This window comes from Calidris pugnax, unplaced genomic scaffold (genome assembly GCF_001431845.1).
Source record: "Calidris pugnax isolate Ruff unplaced genomic scaffold, ASM143184v1 scaffold32, whole genome shotgun sequence".
Classification (NCBI taxonomy): domain Eukaryota; kingdom Metazoa; phylum Chordata; class Aves; order Charadriiformes; family Scolopacidae; genus Calidris; species Calidris pugnax.
This window is the reverse complement of record NW_015090783.1, coordinates 6527039-6540013: the sequence shown is the minus strand read 5'-3', so window position 1 is coordinate 6540013 and position 12975 is coordinate 6527039. Positions and strand designations below refer to the sequence as shown.

Below are 12975 nucleotides of genomic sequence, written 5' to 3'. Positions count from 1 at the left end.
ACACGCTGCCTGAACTAAAAAGCTTGATCCTGGAGCCCTTTTCTTTCTGAGCAAGAGCTAAATGAGACTTCTATTTTGATAACACAAGCCCTCTCTGCACAGCAGGTTTCAGCTCATGAAGACTGAACTCCAACCATGCTCCTAGATTAGGACAGCTACAGCCTACACCATATCACCCCACACGATAGCTGGAGAAGGCTTAAAATGTGGCAAAACTCCAACCTCGACATTTCATACGACCGGACTAAAATTCCCTCTAAATCAGCAGACTCCACCACTAAAACCCCAGCAGTCACCACACATAGTAATTAGCAGGCACCTTGGCGTGGTCCAAAACCCAAGACATGAACAAAGAATGAGCGTGGGCCACAAGGAACAGTCACAAGCTTCTTCAAAGAGCACGCGTTCCCCACGCTGGTGCCACACCCTGAAAAAATTTTAATCCATCTTTCCCTTTAAGCAGAGACAGCACCGCCACTGACGATGATACAACAGTGACAAAGGAGGGCTGAAATTCAGACCCAAATTGTTATTCCCCTCAGCTAGGCAGTTATGCACAAGAAACACTGCTTGTAAACACTTCTTTGTCAAACACTCAATTACAAGCTGCTTTATGAACAAAATGAGCCAGCCGCAAGGAAAGCAAGAGACAAAAATGGGGAAGCAATCTACAATGGCATGTGGCCATCACGCCACCACGTCCCCCGGTGACGCTCGGGGCCGAACTGCCAGCCCCGCTCGCAGGGGAGCACACACACGTGCTGGGAAAACACCAAATTCAGCTTTTCAGAACGTGGTTCGGGTTTTGTGGCTCTAGACCTTGCTCTCTGCTGTAGGGACTATTTCCTGTGTGGTAAGCAAAGAATAACTTTTTCATTTTTATATTATTAATTTTGGCAGTAGGCGACTGGAAGAAAAAGAGCACATGTGCAAGTGAGGAGCAAGTTAAAATATCTCAATTCAGGCAACACTTGCAATATGACTCTGCCCTTTTGTGTCATCCCTGTTTACCTTTATACACTGAAATACCTCCTTACAAGCTGAAAAATAACTGGAAAGCACATCTAGTTTTTTCCTGTTAAAGCTGCCAAGGTGCTTCAGAGCAGACCTATCCAACCAGCTGAGCTATCTCCATCTTCCATCCTGAAGAACTGAGACATTCACTCCAAAAAGACACCTTATGACTGACACAACAGCCAATAAACGTCATGTTAAATTACAAAATATTGCCCCACGGCCACTCAAAAGTTTTGAGACGCAACAGAAAGAAAACTTTATGAGATCCAGCACCACCTTCCAGGAGGCTGCAATATTACAGCAGCAGAGGGCTATTCATCACGGCACTGTTACTCCAGCTGCCCTGGACAGCATCCACAGCTTGATCCATTACCTCGGCCTTGGATTCTTTTAGCAGTATCACTCCAGGGGATAAGGTTTCCTTGAAAAAGGTTTTTTCCTTGTTTTTGTTATTCAGTGTCAATGAGTCAAGAAGGGCTGTGAGAGGAAACATCAGAGAGTGCAAAAGGAATTCTACAGCTAGTCTTCAACTTTAACTTGCATTGGATCTGCAGCTGGAGCAAGAATCCAGCCTGTGCTCCTTTCCCTAGTCCCGAAATCAAAGCCTTTACCAGTAGAAACTGGAATGTGGAAAGAAGGGTGAAGACAAAAGATTTGCTTTTAAATTAAAAAACCTGCATGTACTTACATAATTGACTTTAGACACTAACTTCCAGCATCCAGCAGCTACCTAAATAATTATTTGCTTTGTAATCTCAATAACTCCAACTGCAAAGAAACAAAATTGAGAGGAAGCCACCAGAAAAAAAAAAACAACAACCACAAAAACCAAAAAACAACCTTTTGCATGTAAGGATAGTAAGAGTTTATATATACAGTTCTTAAACTTAACATTTGAAATATCTAATATCCTCCTTGCTAGGACTTTTTTTTTTTTAAAAATAAATTTATTTCAAGGTTCAACTTCAGAAAAATTTTAGAATCCACTTTGAGTGCTAACAGCTGGAAAAACCTACATACAGACAGGGCATTTTTCAACTTGTGAGCTAAAATATACGTACATACCCAACTATGCCTTAGGACACCCTCAACCAGTAAGCTTGGAAGAGCTTTAAATCTATCACAAAACCCTGCTGGCTTTATTTAATTCTTCAGTTTCTTTGAGACAAAACGTTGGAGAAAATAGCATGGGTTTCATGGACTGACTTTGCCACATAAATAGTGCAATGGCATTCACCTGAAGAGCTACTAGCAACCTTGCTTGAAGGACTAAAGGGAAAAAAAATAAGTACTTATTTTACCTAAGAGATGTCTTCAAACCAAAGACGTGCTTACTCAAGCTGTGTATATTCTCAACAGCTCGTGTAAACCATCCATCAGGCAGAAGTATGAAAATTAGCTCCCTTAAGAATCCACACTGAAAAGAGGTCGAGGGATGTGGGTAACGCTGCCTGAGGCTGCAGTTTATGAGGCGAGAGCAACCGAGAGGTGGAAAACAGCATCATCTTTGATACGCTTCCACGAGGAAAGCCAAGGGAGCTGGACCCGTGCCATTAAATGACTTCAGGCAAAGACTGGCAACTGCCAAAGCGATTCTGCTACAGCTCCTGGTGCACCCATCCCAGCAGGCTCTTGCAGAAATGGAGATCCAGGGCCAGCAGGGAGCAGGAACAAGTTCTGCACGTTGAAAGCAACAGTATCTCATGAAAAAGACATTTATTCCACCTCAACCACAAGTGACATTGGGATGTCATTTTTATGTTTGTTTTAAATCAGCTCAGACTTAGACTGGAGCTGCACAGATGGTTTAGTTATTACAGTGATAAGCATGCTAAAGGAAGAATATTGTTCATCTAATTCTACTACACTTGTTCCACACACACACACACAAAAAATACCTGCAATCATCCTCAAAATTACAGGGGTGATCACAAGGAACCATACTCTGCCTGCTGGCACTCACAGACTTTGTATTTTACTGCAGATATTTGGTGCCAGCCCAAGAACGGGGGTTACAATTAGGTATCAGACCCCAAATCCCTGTGCAAAGCCAGCTAAAATACTAGGCAGCTAGTGCTTAAATCCAGATGGAATAACCCTTCAGACACTTCTTGCCCAAACCAGAAAAACAACATGCTTAAAGAGGCCCTGGCTGCTTCAGCTGCTTCTAGGTCCTAGCTGCTTCTGCCGCATCTGCATTACACCCAGGAAAAGGGGCTCTACACAGCTTCAAGGAGACCCAGAACATGCCCTGTCTCACCCCCATGAAGAGATGTACAAGAAAAACCTCCAGCCGAGGCTCTGAATCTCTTCAAACAGCACACACAGGCAGGACTAGTCGGAGACAGAGCACCATTCAAGCACTACTGTGTTTCTCCATTCTTCAATTTGCTAAAATCACGAGATACAACAGAAGTGCTCTATCTTCTCCAAAAGGAAATATACAAATAAAAATGAGAGGAGGGAAGAAGGAAAAGAAAGAAGACTTTGTGCATTGTGTCAACCAATTAAATTCAACAGAGAAAAAGATACAAGTGGTTATAGCTTCCTGTAAATTACTTCATGTAATTAAATCCCCTTCTCTAAATTACAAACCATTTAGCTCTTCTCTTATAACAATGTAACCAATGACCAACAACAACCTTTTTTACAGCGTCTGATGCCACATAAGTTGTTAGCAATGAAATTTCCTTTTTATTTCTCCCTTTCAAAAGAAGCCATTGTAATGAGATTCATTCACAGCTACTTCCAGAACATCAGCGAGAAGAGAGGATTGCTTTGTTTCTCTTTTTCTGCTCGAGTCTGAGGCTATATTTAAGCAAATGTGATCTAAGGTCCTTACCACTCATCCAACTGCAGGCAGAGAAGTTAAAGGTGACCTGCAGGAGTTATAAAACACAGAGCTTATAACTGGTTTGATTCTTCATATACATACAACGTAACTTTCTTACCTTGTAGCAGTGTGACAACTATATTCTTATTACTCCAATTTTCTGACCTTTTTTTAACTTTGAGGAATGCCAGGTCAAGTCTTCCCAGTTTACAAGGGATGAGTCTCAAGAGATGAGAGCTGCTCTGGCTTCCTCCAGATTGCTCGCTTCATGAGATGTCTCTGTGTGTCTCTAGTTCCCGAGGTCTGTTCAGCCACACCTCACTGGGTCTGCAGCTATCGCATCTTCTCAGATGGGGAACTGAGAGGGAGACACAAGGCCCCCAAAGACACCGTGGTTCAGCTCCACTAGAGGTAGCGTAAGAAGTCCCAGTGCACAGAAAGCACTGGCAGCATCCAGTGCTTTAATCACCGTGCTCTCTAGACCTGCTCTAACACATGTTAAAAATGCCAGCAGCCATCTGGAGGCCTGAACGCATTGCTGCTGCCCAAATGCTGTTAAGTGAGAGAGGGGAATGGGGACGGTGAGACTTTTCAAGAAGAGGAAAAGCAGGGACAAAGAAGGTAGAAGCCAGTGCTGCAGGCAAAGCCTCGGGGTCTGGTTCTGAACACAGCAGGGTCGATGATGCCATCGTAACAGCATTACCATCTTTAAATAGGAAGCAGGGAGCAAAGTGCACATGGCAAGACTCCGCATCCCCATCCCCACAGCCACCCAACCTCCACTTGCTCTGCCCCCCAAGAGCAGTCCCCCCCAAGCAAAGCCCACGGGAGTACGGTGCTGGTCCAGGTGAGCAAGTCCTGCCCGACTAGGCACAGAGCCAGCGTTCCCCAGCCACACACCTGCACTGGGGCACACAAGGGGCTGTGCTCAGAGGCAGCCGAGCCTTTCCAGGAGGATCAGGCCAGTCCTACAGGAGCAGGGACAAGCAGGGGCCACGGAGCAGCAATATCAGCAGGTGAGAGTCAGCTACAAAAGGGGAACCCCCTGGTTCAGGCAAGTGATCCGGTGTTTCATTACCTCAGTGAGAAAGACAAAGCCACATTCTCCTGCATATGACACTGTCAGCAGCCAAAACACACTTTGTATCACTCCGTTCAGAAAATAATACTTGCAGTGTAGTTAAATCCAGCATATGCTTCTGTTTCATGCTACAGCGTTAATCTAAAACCAGCTAGATCCCTCCACCCCCCGGCCAATTCTAATAAACATGGTCTCCTTCATTTATGCTTTCCTACCAGAGCTGCAGAGGGTTTTGAAATACGCTTTTCCAGCTTAAGCAAAGGCCTTCTCCTATCACAGTTCCCAGTGGTTTTATGGCACTATTTTGCACAGGATGTTACAGGGATCTGTTATGGAAGCTGTGCTGCAGCTTTCGAAAGGTCACTGCAATCCCTTAACGAAGTTGCCTATGCCACAGCTATAAAACAAACCTTAATTGTCTAAAGGTTCATACAGCACTTAAAAGAAACACAGAACAAACTAAACACTCCACAAAGTTCTCCCTCTGTTACAGAATGGGCTGCACAGCCTCTTCCAGAATCTTGATGAATTCCTGGATAAATTTAGCAAAAACAACAGCGCTTCTTTGTAATAGCAGGGTTTCATTTGGGAAATAAACATCCAATATTTATTTACAAAGGATTTTTCCTCCTCCTGCCACTGCTGTGCTATGCCCACTGCTTCCCCTCTACTTTGATGCAGAAAACAGAATGCCAAGTGCCTAACCAGGACTTAAAGCAGATTTTTAAATTAGTTCCTGACAGTGCAAACAGATTGCTATTGATTGAAATGAGGCTGATTTTAGGCCTCGGATTAGCAAACCTAATGACTAAATACTGCATTGCCCATTTCAGTACTTTGCACCGTTACTCCCCAGTGGTTTCCCAGGCAGCTGTGAAGTCTCTGCACTTGCAGATTAGCGTGAGAGACCAAGGCAAGGCCATCTGTGCCTGTGCCGGGCGGCCCTACCCAGCCGGAAACATGGACCTCCTCCCAAACCCCTGGGGACAGGGCCCCTGGCACTACAACCTCATTAGGAGCTTTGAAGCCAGCGAGGCTGCTCGCATGTTTAAAAGCCAACACGTGCTTGGAAAGGCTTTGCCACACGGGAGCATCACACCTCACCTTGGCTTGGCCACCACAACCCGCCTTAGCTACAGCCCAAGGGAACCCTCACCCCAGCCCAAGCCACCTCGCCAGGGCTCCAGCCAGGGCTGGGGTCAGGGGGAGAGCCTCCCCACAGGTACCAGGCGCTGTGTTAGCAACCCAGCTCTCCCTGCAGTCATAAATGCCACTTACAACTAATTGGCACAGAGCTTTCATGTCCAAATTGTAAATTCTTGGACTTAGAAAGGTAGAAATGGATCCTGTTTTTAAGCAATACATGAAGCAACATTTTCCTGATTAAATGAAAACGGACTTTATTTTTGCTCTTGCTTTGTTGTTTCATTTCAAAGGACATTTAAATAACAATATCTGCTAACAAAAAGGGTAACATCAATTAGAAACAAAAAGAAACCCGTTTGTATAATTCCAGCGTTCAAAAGCAGTGAAGTGCAAACACCAAAGCAGCACACACCAAACCAAACCAATCCCCAAAACCCACATTAAAGGCAACCTTTTTCTTGTATTGGTAAGTTGGCTGCCTAGAATTCATTTGCTTTTAATAGCCTGAGATACTGAAGGGAACAGAATTAGTTACTATTATATTTAGACCCTCTTAGACACAATCCAGCTTCCAAATGCTACATTATTAAGCCATGGAAGGACAGCCATAACCCGACCCGTCTTCCAGTCTATAGACAAAGACTCCAAAAGCTGTTCTTCAGACTCACTCTCCAACGCGGCTGCTGAACCTCAGCTAATAAAGGTACATTTCAGTCTCTGAACTCTGCATTACTAAGCAAACGCTCTGCCTCCAGCCCACTGCTGGCTTCAAAAGCACATCCAAGTTTTTGATTTACCATTTATCATTATCTGGAAAAACACAAATAAAAATCAAGCAGCTACATGCTTGTATTGCCTAACCATCAGCCAAAGGAATCATTCCAGGTATTTCATTAGCCATTCAAGTTTCTAGACTGTTTGATTCTACCTTGAGAAAAGTCTCATCCATAGCCTTTCAAGACCACCACCAACCCACAAAATGGGGCCAGGGGTATGTAACTGGTTTGAAGACAAGCTATCAGGTTTCAGCTAGACATCAGAAGAACCAACGTGCATCCTGGCTGGAAAATGACTTAACGGATCACCCTCAGCTCAGATCAGCAGTAAGCCAGAGCTCTTGGGGGTGGTGGGGGGAACAGGGAAGGTTGTTTGATTCATCAATGAATGTTGGATAATGAGCTGATGAACATCACAGAAAAATCACATGAATAGGTAATCAAACATGTTAATGTAATTTAGCAGTTCCAGTCCAGCAAGAGCCACAGCAACAATATACATTAATCATCAATAATGCTCAGCAGTTTGAGGAAGGCTGGGGAGTGAATGAGACACAGGAATTAACTCTGCTTTCTCTCCCTCCAGGAAGCTCTGCTGAAGTCACAGAGATGTCACACCTCCAGAGCAACACGACAGCGTTAGCTTTCTTGCCCTTTCCTCCCATGCTCCAAACCCAGCACGCTATTTATGAGCACTAAATACGTGCTACACCACCCTGTTCTCCTCAGCTTCTCTGAGACTCTTCCTCATCTCGGGTGATTTAAACAGTGGGTGAGAAAAGGAAGGAGGAGGTGTAAGACACTCGTCTTCATGACAAATGACTATTTGCAGAACAGAGTGTTATTACAGCCACATTTAACATCTAAACATATTCAACACACTGTGATGCTCCGGAGCTGACTAACCACAGAGTTTGAGATTAATCTTAACTTGAAATATCTGCAACTCTTTCCTACTAGCACCAACTCTTTTCAGGAGGAGGCCAGGCTGTTTTCAGTCTACATACAGAAATGGCAATGGGTCCTGAAGCTCAGAAAAAAACACCCCATTGTTCTACATCCAGGGTGGCCCCAGACATTCGGAGGAATAAGCAGCTCCAAAACCAAATCCAGCAAAGAGCAGAACAGCTCAGCTAAAACTAACAAAACACAAAAACTAGAATGACTTCTTAGGACAACACAAGAAAACATAAGAGATGGAACTAAGAGTTTTCACCTTATATCTACCTCTTCATTTAAGTGACTTATAAACCCCCCCATAGAGGAACCCTTTACAGGGACCTCGGGCTCCTCTCCCCACCAGCGCTGGCTGCAGTAGCTGTGGGGATTCGCCTCCACAACCCACTGGGTCAGGCTCAGACACAGATTTTTAAAAAAGGCAATGACTCCATTTCCAACAAACGTTCCCGTGTTGGAGGCCACTCCACAGTTTCAAGAGGCAGGTGTTACTGCAGGCCACCCCGGCTACACTGAAATGTTCCCTCATGGCTTGACACACCTCTGATGACTGTGACCGGTGCCGTGGCCTCCCGTGGGAGAGCAGCAGCTTTCCCTGTGCACACACATCAAGAACAGCCCCAAATCCTGACCAATCTTTGACCAACGGACCTATGACTATTCGAAAAGCCTTTTGTTCCATCTGCTTGGCTACAGCTGGAGCTAAACATGTTTGAATGATTTTTGTATACAGTTGGAGTACTAGGCTGGACAAGACAGATTGGCTCCTGCAACCTTCTCCCCGTGCCCTGAGATACAGAAGAACCAAATACCCAGGAGCAAACAGGAATCTGGATGCTTTGTCAGGAGTGAAGTATTAATCTAATTTTCTAAACAAAGCAGACAACCTGGCACTCAAATCAGCTTACCACTTTGCACCTCTCTACAAGGATTAGCAGAATGCCATAATTATAATGCCCAATTTGATTTATTAGAGGAGGCTGCACAGAAAAGATGACAATTCAGTAGCATTGTGAAGAGAAAGGATGAGAGAATAAGGAAAGCTTCAAATTGAACAGTGATTTCTAAGCAACATCTCAATATAATTAGCATTAATTACAGTAAGCTTTCCAAATTAGGTATAAACCTATGTTTAATAATCCTGAGACGCAAAAATCACCCCCAAATTCCAGGAAACTTGGTATTACAGCCAATTTGTCTAGACAGCTTGGCAGGAAATGCCAGAATTCTAGGTGTGAACTTTGTGGTTATTAAAAAAAGGGGAAAATTATTGAACTTGTCTATATCATTTGCATAATTAGTTTGAACTAAGAATAGCCTAGTTTATCTAGCTTAGATTTTGCTGTTACTTTCATCAACCTTACAGACCTGAAAACTTGTCTGGTTTTCACAACTGTATCAGCTAGGATAATAAAAGGTATTTAAAAAACCTCCCTTTTCAATAAAAGATGAATTTTAAGTGTGACTTGTTTAAAGAGGCTATTAATGAGTCACTTATCACAGGTTTTATTTTATATTCTTTGTGCAAGCTCCTCGCTCTTTTTGGATTTTGTTACTTATACTTACAGAAAAAAAAAAAAGATTAAACAATGAAAGACAAATTCAGGTTTTCATGAATGTGGCGGCAAATACCCTATTTAATCACTGATGGCAGCCAAATACCAGCCCGAAGAAACAGATAACACTGTCCTCATTTTTCAGAGCGGATACAAATAATCTAAACATTTGGTAAACTAAGGCAGCAGCATATTCCAGAAACTGGAATTGGGCTGGTGTAACAAAACCTCTTACCCAAAGGTTTCTAAGGAAGTGTCATGAAATCCCCAGTGGCCACAACTACTTGAAACTTACGTTTTAAATTCCATGTAGAAGATGTCACTATTAACTACCCATTACTCCTCTGCCACGGGTGAGGAACTGGCTGTCCCAGTGCGAGGGGATCTCCCTGCCGCCGGCAGAGCGTGGCCTCACACACCCACAACGGGGCAAACACCTGAAATGCACTGACCTCCCTCCAGCAGAATTTTAGCCCTGAAGGAACAACTCTCTAAGCTGTAGAAAAGCGGTATTTACCGAAACCAGGCTTTCATGTTAGAGAGATTTTGGTGGCAATCGAGACCTAATGACCTCCTGCAGCGTTCGTATTTCCACCCTCGCACTGCACCACTCTCAGTTGCATCAACATCAGCATTTGTGAGGTTACTCCAGGGACCGGCGCGGGAAGTGAGCCAGCTTTAGATACACTTTTGCAAGAGTCGCTGGATTGGTGTTTGGGGCCTTTTCACGTAAATAAAAGAAGCCTGACACAACAGCAGCTTTAGAAAGGCAGAAGAGCTGATGAAGCACAGTGCCAGAATCCCGGTGTAAGCAGGAATACCATCCAGCACCATTGCTTCTAAACGTTTTATACCAAAGCCTGGGACTTGATGAAATACACACTTAGCATTTTGTGGGTTGGGATGCCAAGAAAAGGATCCTAGTTTCTCAAACTTTCATTAAAACTAAAATGTGCCATCTATTCACCCACAATAAAATGCCCTTTTAATTTGCACAGAGTGAATATTTGTGCACAAACTCATTGCACCTGTAACCAGAGGGGGGAACTGAAACCCCATCACTCAACTACTAGCAAAAACAAACAAGAAACTTGATATGTTTAAACTGCAGATACACTGAGGAGTCTAAAACCAAAACATTTGCTATCACTTTGGGGAGTTAAAAGAAAACAAACCTGGCAAATATTTTACTAGGAATGTGTGGTTACAGGATTTGCTACCTAAATGTTTGCAAGCAGAAAAGTACTAACATCTTTACATAAGTATTTGTACTGAATTGTTCTTTTTTTTTTTTTAAATCAAAAAGAAGAAAACAAAAGTCTGCTAATTTGTTAATGAGGACAATTAGCCACCAGAAGAGTGGGGGCCATAAGTACACCATTAGAATGTCTAACATAAAATGGGATGAGCCCTTCTGAACAAATATGCTACAACACAACCACAAAAGATTGTGTGTGGTGAAGTTATGCAGGGGGTGACATTAGATATCCTTAAAGATCCTTTCAAATCCTAAAATACCCAAAGTCTGAAAAAGCACTTCCAATAACTGGACAATTCAACCTTCCATTGTCTGGCACACATACAGAACTAGTTTCACGGAACAGAAGGTGTGCTTGAGTTAAACAGCTCTTTTTCTCTGCATCACAAAGAATAAAAAAAATAGTTTTTCATCGTCGTGTACTACTTAGCTCAAAACAAATACCGGAGGGTCAAGTACACGGCTCTTCCCAAGGGCTGCCATTTGGCACCATGTTAAGGGACAACTGGGAAAGTGTTTGTTCATAGATCCAGGCTGCTGTGCCATGTGAATTTCGAACTGATGAATGAGCACTGAGTCACCAACAAATCTCCCTGCTGAGCAGCAGCGAAGTGATAAATAGCCTGCCAGCCACAGTGCCTCTCCTTTGTCACCTCCCGGCTCTGTACACACCGGGGCTCAGGCGGGAGCCTCCACAATCCTTCCCTCCAGCACCACAACTCTTAATTCATTAATGCTCTACCACATTTTAGAAGGGCACAGAGAAAAAACTCCCCAGAGCACAACTTCCTTGTAACTGACTTTCCCCTTCTAAAATACTTGAATATTCTCTCCTTTTCAACTGTTTTAGGGACACATGAACTTGATTCACAAGATGGACACATTCACGTTTGCAACTTCCAGGTGCACGTTAACAAGCACGTTTTCCCTAAAGAAAGTATTGATCCAACTGGTGATTTGGATTTGTGTCTAAGGCCAATAGGAGCCACAAACCTACGATGTGAATTACGGCACTCTCTCAAAGGTGCAAAATACAAGGGAGGTCTGCTCCTTCCTTCCTACATTACCCAGCACAGCACACCTGCCCTTCTGCTTTAGCTTATGAAACTTGCCCACAACACAGAACTTGAGCTGTTAGAGACATTGTTTTCACCAGCACAAGTTACCAGAGAAACCAGTTAAATTAATAATCCCAACCTACCAGCAGGACAACATTTCACAGTGGCCAATGCCATCACGTAGTCGCTTCAGATGAAAAATAATCTCCCTACCTGTTTCAAGGGGAGTTTCTTCTTCATCCGTTCTTTGCCTCTTTCTGCCTCTCTCTCAGAGCTCCCAGCATCATTATTATGGCCATTTTCACTCGGCTCAGCAGACACACAGTTTTCAGATTCTCTAGGTTTCTTTCCTGGATGCCTCTCCCATTTCTCCTTCCGCTCTTGAGGCTTTAGCGACATGTCCTTCTGTAAAGGAGGAAAAAAAAAATAGTAAGTTCTTTAAGACTACTTTTAAGCATTAAGCAGCATAAATATTGAATAAAAACACAAACAAGACAGCATGTTCTTTCCAGAGATGACTTAAGATGAATAATTAGGCACGCACAATGCAAACAGTAATTTTAGATTAGATTAGGATGAACACTCTCCAGGCTATGTGTTTGATTAATTTCAGAGATGCTGGAACTGGTTATGAAAATGAGTTTGCTTCAGATTAATTCAGGAACCATACGTCAACAGCACATGAAGCAATCAGCGTCCTGAAGGAAAGCCTTTAACTGCTCAACCAAAGCAGAGGTGGTTTTTATTTTGTTTTGTTTCTGATCTCAGAGAGCAACATATCAGCCCCCCCTTGGGCCTGACAGTCTGGGATTCACAGTAGCATTCATATGGAGAACGCACTTCTAAAGCCTACCCTGCATTCAATACGCCAGCTGAGATCAATGGGATCTAAACACATAACAGAGGTTGAACACTTCTAAGTGTTAAGTGTCTGCCCTGAATCAGGACTGTAACATACAATCTAAGCAGAGTTTAAAAGCGGGAATGTCATGTCATAATGATTAACATCGGAAGTGAGATCAGAGAAGGGAATTACCGCCGCTATCCCTGGCATCCTTGAGGACAGAAAGCTGAACTCGGTGACAACGTATCGACCTCTCCCCCCACGCACACCACACAGAGGAAGAGTTTAAGAAATAATATGCCAAATCACTATGACATTAGTTCACCACAGCTAGATAATTTTTTTCCCCAATGCCTTTTATTAACTGATCAAGGGTACAAACTAAATTCTTTATTGAACATTTTGCAGAATCCCTATTCCCAATTAATTTTTTATGTGAGGTACATGTA

At 43.4% G+C, this 12975-nt stretch overlaps 1 protein-coding gene across 13 annotated transcripts in view; it reads right to left on the bottom strand.

Annotated features, from left to right (window-relative positions):
* The window catches only part of FBRSL1 (fibrosin-like 1), a 398274-nt gene extending 386187 nt beyond the window's left edge, over positions 1 to 12087 (bottom strand). For 11 of the 13 annotated variants that reach the window (XM_014964353.1, XM_014964362.1, XM_014964400.1 and 8 more), the window contains exon 1: positions 11896 to 12082. In XM_014964353.1, coding sequence (XP_014819839.1) covers positions 11896 to 12081 — 186 coding nt within the window. In that variant the 5' untranslated portion in view covers position 12082. Of the gene's footprint in view, positions 1 to 11895 lie in introns of all 13 variants that reach the window. The other 2 variants (XM_014964408.1, XM_014964416.1) reach the window with 1 other exon arrangement.
* Positions 12088 to 12975: the final 888 nt, after the last annotated feature.